Source organism: Ranitomeya variabilis, chromosome 2 (genome assembly GCF_051348905.1).
Source record: "Ranitomeya variabilis isolate aRanVar5 chromosome 2, aRanVar5.hap1, whole genome shotgun sequence".
Lineage (NCBI taxonomy): Eukaryota > Metazoa > Chordata > Amphibia > Anura > Dendrobatidae > Ranitomeya > Ranitomeya variabilis.
In genome coordinates this window covers 144,670,069-144,687,776 of record NC_135233.1, presented here as the reverse complement: position 1 = coordinate 144,687,776, position 17,708 = coordinate 144,670,069, and the positions used below count along the sequence as shown (strand labels likewise).

The 17,708-nt window shown below is 41.1% G+C and overlaps 1 protein-coding gene across 4 annotated transcripts in view; it reads left to right on the top strand.

Moving 5' to 3' along the window:
• Window positions 1–17,708, top strand: part of PLEKHG1 (pleckstrin homology and RhoGEF domain containing G1) — a 339,483-nt gene that overhangs the window by 255,597 nt on the left and 66,178 nt on the right. For all 4 annotated transcript variants that reach the window (XM_077283054.1, XM_077283052.1, XM_077283055.1 and 1 more), the window contains 4 exons: window positions 6,417–6,567; window positions 7,337–7,468; window positions 11,208–11,390; window positions 12,481–12,576. In XM_077283054.1, the coding sequence (XP_077139169.1) occupies window positions 6,417–6,567; window positions 7,337–7,468; window positions 11,208–11,390; window positions 12,481–12,576 (562 nt within the window). The remainder of the gene's footprint in view (window positions 1–6,416; window positions 6,568–7,336; window positions 7,469–11,207; window positions 11,391–12,480; window positions 12,577–17,708) is intronic.

Sequence of the window (17,708 nt, the reverse complement as noted above, 5' to 3'; positions counted from 1 at the left end):
TGTGGTTAATCTGCAGGATAATGGCTTTCTGAACCTGCCTCGTGCCAGCACATAGACCCCCGCTGCTGGGAAGAATTTAACTGTAGTCCTGCTGGCAGCATTCAGGTATCAGTCATGGGGGTAGTGCTGATGCGGGTGTAATCACTGCCCTGGTTTATAAAGAACCGCTGGTATAATCCTGCCTTCCGGCACTTAACTGACAGGCGACCCTAATGCAGTGACTGAAACCATGTTGACGCCACCCCATGACTTAACGAACCCTCACCAGGAGGAATAAAGTTCTTTTCCTCCTGGCAGCAGAAATCGAAGTGTAGGCATCTGGCAGGTTCAGAATGCTATTAACCTGTAGATTAACCCCCATATCTGCAGGTTAATTGCATTTATTCCATGTGACAGGATCCCTTTTAATTTACTGCTTGCTGCAGTTTTGATTAATAACTGTTTTATCTGTTGCAAATCTACCAATATTCTGCTGAGCTCTGTATAACCCCACCCACACCACTGATTGGAAGTTTTCTGGTGTATGCTATGCATAGGCAGAAAGCTGCCAATCAGTGGTGGGGCTGGGGTTATACAGAGCTCATGAATATGGAGGACTACAGCAGGTTTACTAGTCTTCTAGTTAAAACCGTGATGTGGTGTTTTTTTATCGGCAGGAGGTTATCAAAACTTCCTAAAGCATCCCAGTAAGTGACACATCCCTGAAATCGAGATCTCTGCCCCTACGTTATGCTGCTCTTAGATTAGCTGACAAAAACCTAGTGACAGATTCTCTTTAAGGCCCCCAAACACAATACTGCGTGGCTGACAGTCCGATGTCTACTGGGCCCCAGATAGATACTGTCGATGGAGATCCGGCATATCTGATTTCAGGCTATGGACTCCTTTCTCCTCTAAGAGATTATCCATCAACTGAGATGTCTGGCAGCGGCTCCCTAAAAGGGATCCCAGGAGAGGTCGGCAGAGTGATTGCTCTTGTGTATGGCGAGTCAGGCGAGATACAGTATCACAAAAGTGAGTACACCCCTCATATTTTTGTAAATATTTTATTAGATATTTTCATGGGACAACACTGAAGATATGACACTTTTGATAAAATGTAAAGTAGTCCGTGTACAGCTTTTATAACAGTGTAAATTTGCTGGGCCCTTCAACACACATCCATTAATGTCTAAACTGCTGGCAACAAAAGTGAGTAAACCCCTAACTGAAAATAGCCAAATTGTGCCCAAAGTGTCAATATTTTGTGTGGCCACCATTATTTTGAAACCCTGCCTTAACTCTCTCGGGCATGGAGTTCACTAGTGCTTCACAGGTTTCTACTGGAATCCTCTTCCACTCCTCCATGACATCCTCACAGAGCTGGTGGATGTTGTAGGCCTTGCGCTTCTTCACCTTCTGTTTCAGGATGCCCCACAGATATCCAATAGGGTCTAGGTCTGAAAATATGCTTAGCCAGTCCAGCACCTTTACTCTCACTTTCTTTAGCATGGCAGTGGTTGTCTTGCAGGTGTGTTTGGGGTCATTATCATGTTGGAATACTGCAGTGCTGCCCAGTTTCCGAAGGGAAGGGTTGAGCTCTTCTTCACTATATCACAGTACATGTTGGCATTTATGGTTCCCTCAGTGAACTGTAACTCAACACAGCCATCAGCACTCATGCAGCCCCAAACCATGACACTCCCTCCACCATGCTTGACAGTAGGCAGGAAACACTTGTCTTTGTACTTCTCACTTGGTTGCCGCCAGACACACTTGACAGGATCTGAACCAAATAAGTTTATCTTGATTTCATGAGACCACAACACATGGTTCCAGTAATCAATGTCCTTAGTCTGCTTGTCTTCAGCAAACAGTTTGCAGGCTTTTTTGTACATCATCTTTAGAAGAGGCTTACTTTACTTCTGGAACGACATCCATGCAGACCAATGTGATGCAGTGTGCGGTCTATGGTCTGAGCACTGACAGGCTGAACCCCACCCCTATAATCTCTGCAGCAATGCTGGCATCACTCAGAAGTCTCTTTTGAAAAGACAACCTCTTGATATAATGATAAGCAGGTTCACTCAACTTCTTTGGTCGACCTTGGCAAGGCCAGTTCTGAGAGGAACCTGTCTTGTTAAACTGTAACGTGTATGGCCTTTGCCACCTTGCTGCAGCTTAGTTTCAGGGTGTTTGGCAATCTTCTTATAGCCTAAGCCATCTTTACGTACAGCAACAATTTTTTTTTTTTTTCAGATCCTCAGAGTCCTTTTCCATGAGTTGCGATGTTGAAGTTCCAGTTACCAGTATGAAAGAGTGTGAGAGTGATAACACCAAACACCTGAGACCTTGTAACACTGAGTCACAACACCGGGAGGGAAAAAGGCTAATTGGGCACAATTTAGCCATTTTCCCTTAGGGGTGTACTCACTTTTTTATTGCCAGCAATTTAGACATTAATGGCTGTGCGAGTTATTTAGAGGGCACACCAAATTTACACTGTTATACAAGCTGTACACTGACTACAGAATATATGACACTTCGATACAATGTAAGGTATTGTCCCATGAAGAGATATACTTACAAAAATATGATGGGGTGTACTCACATTTGTGATATACTGTAGCTGCTGGTGGAACCATCATTGTCATACAGCTATCTAAAGTGTATGGGGGGCTTTACTTGTTGATGCTGGAATATTAACACAGCTGGCCACTTTCTTATTAATTTCACAATTGTGCTGTAAATGGTACTCTGTGCCACTTGGCTACAGGTTCTAAGCTAGGGACGGGCTGCACCTCAATGGGGAAGGTGCAGCTGTGCTGGGGAGAAAATGGCTACAAGGTTGGAGGAGTGTTTAAACTAGGGAATGGGGGGTATTCACTTTATAGGAGGGGAAGATAGTGCAGATAGAGACCTGGGCACAAATAAGGAACTTGGGGGTGGTGGTGGCATGGGGGGGGGGGTGGGGTTAGAACAGTTAATAATTTAAGAAAGAATAGAGGTACAGAGAGATACATAAAGTGCATGTATACTAATGCCAGAAGCCTCGCCAACAAAATGGAGGAATTACAATTAATGTTGTTGGAGCAAAATTATGTCATGGTGGGGATATCTGAAACATGGCTGGATGAGAGCCATGACTGGGCTGTTAACTTGCAGGGCTATAGCTTTTTCAGAAATGACCGTACAGATAAGTGAGGGGGAGGTGTGTGTCTGTATGTAAAATCATCCTTAAAACCCATCCTGCGTGATAAAATAGGTGAAGCTAATGAAAATGTAGAGTCCCTGTGGGTGGAAATAAGGGGAGTAAATTACTGATAGGGGTTAGTTATAAGTCTCCAAAAATAATGGAATCAATGCAGAATATCCTCATAAAGCAAATAGATGAAGCTGCGACTCCAGGAGAAGTCATTATTATGGGGGACTTCAACTACCCTGAAATAGATTGGGGAACAGAAACCTGCAGTTCCAGCAAAGGTAATCGGTTTTTGACAACTATGAGAGACAATTACCTTTCACAACTGGTTCAGGACCCAACAAGAAGGGGGGCACTGCTAGACCTAATATTAACCAACAGGCCAGACCGCATATCAAATATAAGGGTTGGGGGTCACTCGGGGAATAGTGATCACAAAATAATAAGTTTTCATGTCTCCTTTAATAAGATGTGTAGTAGGGGGGTGACAAGGACACTAAACTTCAGGAGGGCAAATTTCCAACGGATGAGAGAGGATCTTGGTGCAATTAACTGGGATGATATCCTGAGACATAAAAGTACACAAAGAAAATGGGAGACGTTTATTAGCATCCTGGATAGGACCTGTGCACAGTATATACCGTATGGAAATAAACATACTAGAGATAGGAGGAATCCAATATGGCTAAATAGAGCTGTAAGGGGCGCAATTAGTGACAAAAAGAAAGCATTTAGAGAATTAAAGGAAGTAGGTAGTGATGAGGCATTAAATAAATACAGAAAATTAAATAAATTCTGTAAAAAGCAAATCAAGGCAGCAAAGATTAAGACAGAGAGACTCATTGCCAGAGAGAGTAAAAATAATCCCAAAATATTCTTTAACTACATAAATAGTAAGAAACTAAAATATGAGTGTTGGCCCCCATAAAAATAGTCTGGGTGAAATGGTGGACGAGGATGAGGAAAAAGCCAATATGCTAAATGACTTTTTTTTTCATCAGTATTTACACAAGAGAATCCCATGGCAGATAATATGATCAGTGATAACAAAAATTCCCCATTAAATGTCACCTGCTTAACCCAGCAGGAAGTACGGCGGCGTCTAAAAATCACTAAAATTGACAAATCTCCGGGCCCGGATGGGATACACCACCGAGTACTGCAGGAATTAAGTACAGTCATTGATAGACCATTATTTTTAATCTTTAAAGTGTCCATAATAACAGGGTCTGTACCACAGGACTGGCGTATAGCAAATGTGGTGCCAATATTCAAAAAAGGGGCAAAAACTGAACTCGGAAATTATAGGCCAGTAAGCTTAACCTCTACTGTGGGTAAAATCCTGGAGGGCATTCTAAGGGATACTATACTGGAGTATCTGAAGAGGAATAACCTTATGACCCAGTATCAGCACGGGTTTACTAGGGACCGTTCATGTCAGACTAATCTGATCAGTTTCTATGAAGAGGTGAGTTCCGGACTGGACCAAGGGAACCCAGTGGACATAGTGTATATGGAACAAAAGGTTGATACATAAAATGTGAATAATGGGGATAGGGTAAAATAAGTGTAAGTGGATTAAGAGCTGGCTCAGGGATTGGAAACAAAGGGTGGTTATTAATGGAGCACTCTCGGACTGGGTTGTGGTTAGCAGTGGGGTACCACAGGGGTCAGTATTGGGCCCTCTTCTTTTTAACATATTTATTAATGACCTTGTAGGGGGCATACAGAGCAGAATTTCAATATTTGCAGATGACACTAAACTCTGCAGGGTAATCAATACAGAGGAGGACAATTTTATATTACAGGATAATTTATGTAAACTAGAAGCTTGGGCTGATAAATGGCAAATGAGCTTTAATGGGGATAAATGTAAGGTCATGCACTTGGGTAGAAGTAATAAGATGTAAAACTATGTGCTTAATTCTAAAACTCTGGGCAAAACCGCCAATGAAGAAGACCTGGGTGTATGGGTGGACGACAAACTCATATTCAGTGGCCAGTGTCAGGCAGCTGCTACAAAGGCAAATAAAATAATGGGATGCATTAAAAGAGGCATAGATGCTCATGAGGGGAACATAATTTTACCCCTATACAAGTCACTAGTGCGACCACACTTAGAATACTGTGCACAGTTCTGGTCTCCGGTGTATAAGAAAGACATAGCTGAACTAGAGCGGGTGCAGAGAAGAGCGACCAAGGTTATTAGAGGACTGGGGGGTCTGCAATACCAAGATAGGTTATTACACTTGGGGTTATTTAGTTTGAAAAAATGAAGACTAAGTGGTGATCTTATTTTAATGTATAAATATGAGGGGACAGTACAAAGACTTTTTTAATCATAGACCTGAGACAGGGACAAGGGGGCATCCTCTACGTCTGGAGGAAAGAAGGTTTAAGCATAATAACAGACGCAGATTCTTTACTGTAAGAGCAGTGAGACTATGGAACTCTCTGCAGTATGATGTTGTAATGAGTGATTCATTACTTAAATTTAAGAGGGGACTGGATACCTTTCTTGAAAAGTATAATGTTACAGGTTATATATACTAGATTCCTTGATAGGGCGTTGATCCAGGGAACTAGTCTGATTGCCGTATGTGGAGTCGGAAAGGAATTTTTTCCCCAATGTGGAGCATACTCTTTGCCACATGGTTTTTTTTTTGCCTTCCTCTGGATCAACGTGTTAGGGCATGTTGGGTTAGGCAATGGGTTGAACTAGATGGACTTAAAGTCTTCCTTCAACCTTAATAACTATGTTACTATGTTGCTTACTAATGTATTATTAGCAGCTATGTCCCAAGTCATCTTCTGTGAAGTGTCATTCATTGTTAGTGCAGTCTGCTTTACGGTGCTCCAATCCTAAACATAGCTACTGATGGAAGGGCATTTGCCCAGACCCGTCCATCAGTGGTCTGTATTGAATAACAGTATACATGGCACTGCACATTCGTAGATGGGATCCCCTTGACATGTTCTGTGTTGTTCAATGGGGGCTAATGCTAGATGGCTTGGCTTCTAAAGATCTAAGGATGCTACGACCATCTTGGGTATGTTGGAATTTTCCATAAACTGCTACTTGACACATCTGAAGATGTTGTTACCTATCAATTATAATGTAATTTATCAGAATGCATGGTAATAGTTCCCGACTTTCTGCACATCATGTAGTTGGTATTGATTGAATGGCTGACATAACTCCTGTATACCTGAACCAACTGCTATTAATTTGCAGGTCTGTAGCCGTTCTAACAGAATGCATGAGAAACAAAGTCCTGGCAAAATTCTTCAGAGAAAGACAAGAAGTCCTGCAGCATAGTCTTCCTCTGGGATCTTACCTTCTGAAGCCTGTTCAAAGGATCCTTAAGTATCATCTACTACTGCATGTAAGTGTTCAGTTATTGAATGATTTCTAGAGATTTTTGCCAAACTATAACGGAGACTGAGAGTATAAGACAGCTTGGCTTATGATCAGTTACTAGGTGTGACCGGCAGTGAAAGTCATGGTCTTGATTACAAAGGCTTATGGGTTTGATGACCTAAGGCAAGTCATTGTTTGCTTATTATTATTGCTAAAAGGTGTAGGAGATTCTGCCACCAATACTCTCTAAACAATTTCAATCATTCGGCTTAGAGAATTCACTTTTGTGCAAAGTATAAAGCAAGAAAATTGAAACCTATTAAAAGTATTGCCAGAAATAACACTGACTGGTAAATATTTAAGTGCAAGACTTTCATTGTCATTTTATTATTTGTATTCTAAAAGGAAATCCCAGATCATAATAATAAACCTGTTATATCTATGGGGCAGTCATACCAGGGGTTAAAATATGCTATAGTTCATATTAACAGACCAAGGGAAAAGCTCAACAAAAAGTTTCTTCCCTATGTAGATTTAGATTCTCCTTGATGTTATACTATTTGGTCGTTAACTCATTTGAATTGGCAAAGTGTCATGCTACATTTTCGGTGTAGCATAAAACTGGGGCCACATTGTAGTTATACAGTTCTTACAACCCTTTTTAGTGATTATCTGTTGTCAATAATGGCACTTGTATAGTATACAATGAAATATAATTTAATATAAATATATTATAAAAGACCATATGAAAATGCAGAAGAATGTATTATGCTGCTATTTCTTCAATGTTTTAGGAGATATCCAACCACCTGTACAAGGATACAGAAGGGTATGATGTTGTTCTTGATGCAATTTACACAATGCAGCGAGTGGCATGGCATATTAATGACATGAAAAGGAAACATGAACATGACATCAGACTTCAGGTATAGATGACTATCCGAGTAATTAGATAATTTATCTCCATGTACAAAATGTGGCCTTTCACTGATCTGTTACGTAATACATACGGTAATTCTCCCAATGCAACCTACTTACTGAATCTGGAAGCTGTTTGGTCACATAGGTGAATTGTACAGTAACCCATCCAACAAAAAGCAATCTACCATATTAGGTTTGCATCAGTAATAGCAATACCTTTAAAGTAAGGCCTTTGGACCGAGCATTTTGGGAGTCTTTTAGTGCAGTTTTTTTTTTTTTTAGTTTTTAGTTTCTTTATTGTTGGATTTCAATAGCTTTTTTTATTTCCCCCATCATTTTATTCTCGCACTTCAGAAGTCGTTTTTGCTTATTTTTTTTCCATCAGGTTAGCTGTATGAAGGGCTTGGTTTTTGCTAGATAGTTTATAGCTTTTAATGTCAACTTTCTGAAGTTTATTTACTTTAATAATTAACTTGTATGATTTTATTATGGGATTTTATTATGGGACAATTGGGAAGACCAAGATTTTGGACCAAATTTTATTATATGTATTTTGTCCCCATTTTGCACATTTTTTTTTCTGCTACAATTCTGGCCATATCATATACTTTTTCTTTATCATTAAAAAGTTTCTTTTTGTGTGCTGTTATAAACACCACTTAATTCATATAACATACCATCTATTTTGATAGAAATGTCACAATAATTAGTGAGAACTGGCCTTAGGTGACTCCAATATACATAGGTGAGATATGTCTGAGAGATGTGAGCACAGGTCTCTGTACAAGCAATGGCAGATGGGTTACTCGCTATCCCCTCATTAGTCTGATCAGCTGCAGGTGGATGATCCAGGAAAGAAGATGCAGTGGATGAACTTTTAGGTAGTTGGCTGTACCTTGACAAATAATGAGGTCGTGTTGTCTTGGGAAGATGAAGACATAAGGATGGAGGACAGTGATAACAGGAGATAGGTAACTCGTCGTGTCTGGAGGAGACAGAATCCTGAGTTGCATCCAAACACCATACCTGCTGTGAAGCATGAGGGTGGCAACATCATGCTTTGGGGCTATTTCTCTGCAAAGGGACCAGGACGACTGATCCGTGTACATGAGAGAATGAATGGGGCCATGTATCATGAGATTTTGAGTGAAAACCTTCATCAGCAAAGGCATTGAAGATGAAACATGGATATGTCTTTCAGCATGATAATGATCCCAAGCACACCACTAGGGAAATGAAGGAGTGGCTTTGTAAGAAGCATATGAAGGTCATGGAGTGGCCTAGCCAGTCTCCAGATCTCAACCGTATAGAAAACCTTTGGAGGGAGTTGAAAGTCCATGTTGCCCAGCAATAGACCCAAAACATCACTGCTTTAGAGGAGATCTGCATGGAGAAATGGGCCAATATGCCACCAACAGTGTGTGCCAACCTTGTGAAGACTTACAGAAAACGTTTGACCTCTGTCATTGCCAACAATGGATATATAACAAAATATTGAGATGAACTTTTGTTAATGACCAAATACTTATTTTCCACCATAATTTGTAAAGTAAATCTTGCCAAATCAAACAAGGTGATTTTCTGGATGTTTTCTCATGTTGAGTTTCTTAGTTGTGGTCTTCCTATGTTGTCAATTACAGGCATCTCTCATCTTTTTAAGTGGGAGAACTTGCACAATTGGTGGCTGCCTAAATACATTTTATCCCCACTGTAAATGATGAATAAAACAGAAACCTAATTTTCAACATTTCGATTTATTCAGAAATACATGCACTTGGACTCCCTGCGATCAATGAGTTTAGTAATGGTGATCTGAGAAATGTTCTGCCATGAATGCACATGGACACACAAATCCTCAAGATCTGCTGCTGGCAGCTCCTTTTACAATTGCTGACCAATGACGTCATAGATGTTTTTGATGGGATACAAGACCGAAGATGCTGAAGGCCAGAACAGCACTTTTAGGCCATGCAGGCTTCTCATCATATCACCACCAATATGTGGCCTAGGTGTTGTGTTGAAAAAACTGCTCCTAAAAGACTTTCCATAGTGAAGTCCTTCATGGTGTTGCCCAAATTGCGTGCAAGGCAAAAGTGGGACTCGTTACTGTAGAGGATAAACCGCCAATTCATCCTACATTGCCGTTTTGCTCTGTATCATGATAGCGGCAGTGTGAGGTCCGTAGAACACTTGTAGCTGGAGGTCTGGCTCCTAGGCCAGTGTTGTGCACACATCTTCTGATGGTTCGTGTAGACATTGTTTGATGTCTTAGGCTTGGTATATGGCATCTAACTTCACTTGCAATTCAGAATGGATGGAATACTCGACATTAATTGAATCTGAGACCACATGGGAAAGAGGCCTTCATGAGGCATGCATCATCTCCAGACTTGTGTTCCTCTAATAACCCCAATTAGTGTAAATGTATACATTTCTTTGCATGGAACTGATACCCGAGGCTGAATAAATCAAGTTGTTTTAAAAATTTGCATTTCATCAACCTGCCTATTGATCTTGTGATTTCCATAACGCCACGACTTTTTCATCTTGATGTTGCAATTTCAATGTTGAGGAGTTTGCATTCTAGTAGTCCATCCAAATGTAAAAAATAAAAAAAAGTCAGCATCTCAAGGCATTAGATATACGTAAATAGATATATACTCAATTTTTACAATATATATTACTGTAGCTGAGCTTAACAAATGGGAGCTTAGCCGTTTTTTATTCACCAGTAAAGTATTGTATCATTGTAATGCTGCAAAGCTAATTTTCTATCCAAACTCGGACCCAAATAGTGGAACAATATAGAAAATATTTTCCCTATAAAAATACAATGTAGCTTGTCCAACAATGTACATTATAATCCTGAGCCTGCTATGGCTGTTTAGGCTGTACTTACTGTACATGATCATTACTGTGTAGATCTTGCTTGATACCACGTTAGTGTACTTGGGTGTCCAGAGTGAGTTCACCAGAGTTGCCAATTTTACTTTTTATTTTTTTCCAGACAGGTTCTCCAAAAATCATGAACATACAATATTTTTTTCTTGGACACACAAATAATATTGATTATAAGTGAAACATATCCACAGCCCATAATTCTAATATGAAGACATTAGTTTCATTCATTTCATTTATTGTAAGCGTTAAAATTATAATTACAGTCAAAATAATCTGCATAGGTTTTTTTAGCTTCAAGAAAAGAACGGACACCTTAATTTTTTTTTTACACACAGGGCAAAAAAGTGCCCTATTTTTATGGATTGTCCTGGAATCTCTGGATGGTTGACAACCCTGGTTCTCACTCGTACACAGAGCGCTGTCAGTCTCTGAGACACCTTGGACTCCTGAGCGCAAAATATTTAGGGATCCAAATGAATAAAATACAAGATTTATTGAATATCCATCTGCTCAGCTGCTTCTGCTTTATACCATGAAGCCCACAGCACATTAAATATGACAGGATTATTTCTTATCAAGTAAATAAGGGTCTCATTCTTATGACTTTCCCTGGTCTAATGCAAAGGTTGACAATGATAAAATATGAACATCCTCTTCTTAAATTAGTATGGAACAGGTTTTAGAACATTTTAAAAGCTTTTATAAATGCACATAGTTGTATTATATGCTGTGTAATATTTTACGTCTTGAGTTTTATAGCTTTATATATTACAATAAGACAAAGATGATGAAACATAATGTAAGATTTCTGATTTCTAAAATGTCATTTGATGTCACTCTTAGGAGATCCAGAGCCTGCTCACTAACTGGAAAGGACCAGATTTGACAAGTTATGGAGAGCTAGTTTTGGAGGGCACATTTCGTTTTCAACGAGCCAAGAACGAGCGCACTTTGTTTCTATTTGACAGGCTGCTCCTCATCACAAAGAAAAGAGATGACTCTTACACATACAAAGCCCATATCCTGGTAGGTCACAGCTCTGAAGTGCTGGCCGTGCCATATCTCATTCATTGTAACAAGGTTTCCTTTGTGGCGATCTGACAGCCAAGCCGTGACTCAGTGATCACATGAAGCTTTTCGTAACACACTTGAAAACAACTATTAGTAAAGAGGACATTACAGAAGCTTGTGTTAGAGAATATGGTCAATTTAATATGGCACAAATAAACTACTATTCTTGTTCAGAATTCTTCTTGAATCTTCTCTTACAAGAGAAATAGGTTAGTGTGTGACACACATTTAGTAACTGAGATATTTGGTAAAAAAATGGATATAATCGAACACAATAGTTACACCAAAAAGACTATGCAGTCTACAACATGAACGATTAATGTTCATGAAGACACTAGACCCATCAACCGTACGTACATGGGTCTAGTGTCTTCATGAAGTACTACTGTATACAATTGAGTGCTGTGTCTTCTCAGAGTAGTCTACATCAGTGAGTACAGTGTCTTCTCGGAGTAGTCTACATCAGTGAGCGTGGCCTCTTCTCGGAATAGTCTACATCAGTGAGTGAGGCCTATTCTCGGAATAGTCTACATCGGTGAGTGAGGCCTCTTCTCGGAATAGTCTACATCAGTGAGTGAGGCCTCTTTGTGGAGAACTCTACTCTACAGCAGTTTCTTCATGGAGTATTGTATATGTTCGTGAATTCGGCATACTCAAGGAGTAGAGTACAACCTCTTCGTGGAGTGGTGTATGTCATGGAGTGCAGCATCTTAATGGAGTCATATGTTGATGAGTGCGGCCTCTTCATAGAGTATTATAAATCAGGGCTTATGGCTACTTCACGGAGTTGTATAGATTAGTGAGTGCTGCGTCTTCATGGAGTACAACAGGACAGCAATCGGTGCATATTTTCTTCTAGTACTGAGTGCTGCGTTTTTGCTGTTGACCACTTGAAACTATTATTGATTTTATCATTTCTATTTAGAACACTTTTCAGATAATTTCCTGCTAGTTCCAACAAGTAACATGAATGAAAAGTTTGAACATGAAATGCCATTAATGAATAGCATCTAAAATCTGCACTTATCTGTTTTGTCTCCTGCAGTGTTGCAACCTAATGCTGGTAGAAGTGATTCCAAAGGAGCCTCTAAGCTTTAGCGTCTTTCATTACAAGAACCCAAAACTCCAACACACGGTGCAGGTACTTAATTATTTTATAATCAGAAATGACATATGAGTTGAAAAACTGTAACATGGCGATCAAGAAAAGTAATCAACAATGTACTAACATTTTTCATAGTCATCATTTTTTCTGATTCAACGCTCTGACCTGCTTGTATAAATTTAGGATACAAATACGTCTTTTTGGAGCCACTGCTGCACGGAGCTTTAAAACTTGCTGCAAGCTGTTAGGCCTCTTTCAAACATCCATCTGCTGGTGGGCGTCGTAATGCGTTGTTGTGACGTATCGATGAACGTCGTGAAAAACGTGTGTAACGCATCGAGTGTTTTGACGGATGTGATGTTTGTCTTGTTCCCTGAATTTCAATGGAGAAATTTCCGGGGAAGGGGGGAGAGAGAGAGAGAGATTTTTTTCCCCAGACTTGAAAATCCTTCCGGGCATGCTCAGAGTGAAAAAACGTGATGCGTCGCTGGATTCCTGTGTATGACTGTCAGCGCCGGATCCTGCGTCCATAGGCTTCCATTATAGCCGACGACGGACAGCGCAGGACCCGTCACTGAGCGATTTTCCGACGAGCAGAAAAAACGTTCCTGTGAACGTTTTCTCCGCACGACGGACCGCTATTTTCTGACAGATCCAGTGCACGACGGATGAAAAGGATGGCCATCCGTCGCTAATACAAATCTATGGGAAAAAACAGGATCCTGCAGAAAAATTTGCAGGATCCTGTTTTTTCAAAACTCGACGGATTTCGATGGGAGAGAAAAGACGGAAGTGTGAAAGAGGCCTTACATATACACTGAAGCCATTATAACCCAGTATGCAGTAAGCAAATGAGCTCCCCCCAGTGGTGGCCACAGAAAGCCAGAAATAAATAGAACATGTATATACAGCCGTAGCTCACTATTCACTGAGTGGTGATTGAAACTATAGGGGTCCACCTAATGACTGGAAGTCCGAGGCTGCCTGGCGAAATGACGATTATTTTCTCCTGGCAGCGGAGCTTTTAGCGTGGGCACCCGGCAGCATCAGAACGCTATTACTCTGCAGGCGCCGGTTTTGAAGCGTAAACAGCGCTGAGGGGGCGGCGCCGAAAGCCCCTGAAGATTGGAGTGACAGCAGAGTAGCGGTTCAAGCTGGGGAGTGAGGACCCGCCTCCCTGTCTAAAGACAGGTATTTTGGATAAGTTTCAAAACGCTTTATTTTGGGAATACTTGAACCAAAAACTAAAAGAGCCACCTTGTTAGAATGCAGCATTACTGCTGCACAAGGTGGCTCTTTTAGTTTATAACGGCTGGAGGGGGTGACAGTGGCCCTTTAAGTATGAAAAGATAATTCACATTAAGTTATTACTAGTATGGTTACATAAGTCATATGCAAGTTTTGAATTTGAAGATTTATCAATCCTGTTGAAAAATTACAGGCACTTATTTTCTAGTCGTGATATTTCCAATTGCAACCAATAGCAATTAATCATTTTCTCATTTACTGCAATTCAAATGACTATAAATTCTTTATGCCATGTGTTTTTTTTTTTCCTTTTGTTTTGCTTTTTTTGTTCGCTGATCTTTTGGTTGTATGTGTGTGTTAAAACCAATTTTTCCATTTATCTGAGCAGGCAGGATTCTCATTTGTTTGGGAATTCGAAAGCATAGTTATAAGTGGCCATGAAGTGACCTTGTATGATGTAGGGATTCAAAGAGCGATTCAATTTCCCTTACTGTTTCTTTAAGATATGTAGCACCTTAACCCCTTAACATCCGCCAAAACACCTTTTAAAGGCGGCAGTTAAGGGTACTTATTCCTCAGCGCCACTTTTTAACGTCGCTGAGAAATAAGGTTATAGCGCCCCCCAGCGCAGGAAAAATCCTGGGTCTCGGCTACCAGAGGACATTATTCGGGTTGGTTTTTACCGTCCTCAGTCTTGTGATCGCAAAAAAAAAGGTCAGATTTCCCATTCATTTCTCTCTCCTCTGATATGATATAGCATACCAGAGGAGAGATGGGGTCCCCAGAGCACCCCCCGGTACCTCTGCTACCTCCAGACCATCCAGCTCCATCCCCCTGCCCCCTCTGTGTCATTTTCCCAGAATAAAATGGCGGGCGCATGTGCAGTGCGCCCACCAAGATCTGCCAGCCAGCAACAGTAGATTTTTCATATTGGTTCATTTTGATCACTGTGATAGGGTCTATTAGAGTGATCAAAATAAAAAATAGTAAATCAATCCTCCCTTTGTTAGGTAACAGTAATAAAATCTATTTTTTTTACATTCTTTGTGGTTAGGGCTCGGGTGGGGGCTAGCATTGGGGTTAGGGTTGAGGCTAGGATTAGACCTAGGGTTAGGGTTATTGGTGTTGAGGTTATGGTTGTGCTGTTGTGTTCTTGGGGTTACGGTTGTGGTGTTCTTGGGGTTATGGTTGTGGTGTTCTTGGGGTTACGGTTGTGGTGTTGGGGGTTACGGTTGTGGTGTTGGGGGTAACGGTTGTGGTGTTGGGGTAACGGTTGTGGTGTTGGGGTAACGGTTGTGGTGTTGGGGTAACGGTTGTGGTGTTGGGGTTACGGTTGTGGTTTGTGTTAAGGATTAGGGTCGAGATTAGGATCAGGAGTAGGTGTGTTAGAGTTGTAATTGGGGGTTTCAAAATACAACATGGTGCCCGCCTTTGATTCCAGCCAATTTTGCGTTCAAAAAGTCAAACGGTGCTCTCCCTTCTGAGCCCTGCCATGTGCCCGTACAGTGGCTTTCCCCCACATACGGGATATCGGCGTACTCTGGAGAAATTGCCCAACAAATTTTGTAGTCCATTTTCCCCTGGTACCCTTGTGAAAATAAAAAAAATTTTGGTTCTAAAGTGATGTACAATAACAAATTGTATTGTGGTACCGTGTTAGCCAGAAAAATCGATGTGAATACTTTTCTGCCCAATGATGACAGAAGTATTCTAGGAGTGATACCTTTAGCTGTAGTCATCATGAACACCACAGATTACATCCAGGAAGCAAACAGACAACTCTTGGATACAAAATACTACACTCCACTTCAGGGAGATCCGACCAAAAATACACAGAGGAACTAACACATATCATCAATGGATTTGATTCCACTTCATCCTCACTGCTGGAACTAATACCAGACAATCCCCAAACAGGTATCTTCTACATGTTGCCTAAAATACATAAAGAAGGAAATCCTGGGAGGCCTATCATCTCTGGTATTGGGACTTTAACTGAGAATATCTCAGGTTGGGTGGAGAACATTCTGAAACCCTTGGTGAGACGCACACCCAGCTATATCCAGGACACCACGGATATTCTTTGCAAATTGTCAGCGCTGGGCCCACTTCCAGAAAACACGCTACTAGCCACCATGGATGTAGAGTCTCTCTATTCCAACATTCCTCATGAGGATGGAATTGCAGCATGTAAATATTTCCTTCAAAAGAACAATCTAGCCACTGAACCAACACTGCAATTTATCAGGTTTGTGCTCCATCACAATTATTTTTCTTTTGGGAACAATTTATACCAACAGCGTATGGGCAGCGCCATGGGAAGCAAAATGTCCCCAGAATATGCTAATTTATTTATGGCGAAACTAGAGGAAGAATTTTTGTCATTTTGTTCTGTTAAACCTTTTGCATACTTCCGCTACATTGATGATCTGCTAATAATATGGACAGGCTCAAAAGATGATCTACTCACCTTCCACGATAACTTCAACAAGTTCCACCCAACCATCAAGCTCACCCTCAACGTTTCAAAGACCCAAATACATTTTCTGGACATGACCATACACATCAAGGACAATGTCATACAGACATCCATTTACCACAAGCCTACCGGACGTCTGGCTTATCTTAGATGGAACAGCTTTCATCCAAGACACACAAAAAAATCCATCATCTACAGTCAAGCTCTGAGATATATTCGGATCTGTTCAGACAGCAAAGACAGGGAACTACAGCTGCGATCACTGAGGAATACATTCCTACAACAAGGATACCATCCACTGGTAATAGATGAGCAGATCCACAGGCCTACAAGGATCCCAAGAAACAGCCTCCTGGATTACAAACAGAGAGGATAACAACAGGGTACTTCTTGTGGTCACATACAACCCCCACATGAGCATCCTAAGGAAAATTGGTGCTGATCTCCAACCCATATTCCATAGAGATCACAAATTGAAAGACATATTCCCAGAACTACCACTTCTCTCCTATAAACAGCCCCCTAACTTAAGGAATCTGCTTGTCAGAAGTGTCCTCTCATCACCATCAGTGACTGGCACATTCCCCTGTAACAATAAAAAATGCAAAACGTGTACCCACATATTACCAACAGATATAGTCTGTGTACCAAACACAAATCAGGACTATAAGGTCATGGGTTCCTTTTCTTGTACATCCTCCAACGTGGTGTACATGATACAATGTACGAAGTGCCCTGGAAGTATCTATATTGGGGAAACTATGCAAAGACTACAAACTAGGATGAATTTACACAGGCACACAATCAGGAATGAAATGGACACACCTGTGGGAAAACATTTTTCTGGACCTGGACACAGTATGACAGACTTAAAAGTCTTAATACTAAAAGGTATTTTAAGGACCACAGGGAAAGAAAAATTTGGGAATACAAACTAAAGCCCCCGTCTCACTAAGCGAGATCGCTAGCGAGATCGCTGCTGAGTCACAAGTTTTGTGACGCAACAGCGACCTCAGTAGCGATCTCGCTATGTGTGACATGTAGCAGCGACCAGGCCCCTGCTGTGAGATCGCTGGTCGTGTCGGAATGGCCTGGACCTTTTTTTGATCGTTGAGGTCCCGCTGGGTAGCACACATCGCTGTGTTTGACACCTTACCAACGACCTCGTTGACGACTCAGACACTGAATCGTCATAATAGCTCCCATGTGACATCGTTGTACAGGTCGCTACAGGTCGCTGGTGAGATGTCAAACAGTGAGATCGCAGCAGCGATCGTTGGTAAGATCTCACTGTTTGACATCTCACCAGCGACCACATAGCGACGCAGCAACGATCCCTGAAGGTCGTATCGTTGTCAGGATCGCTTTAGCGTCGCTAAGTGAGACGGGGCCTTAATGAATATGTTTAATTCATTGACACTAGGACTCAATTTAACACCTG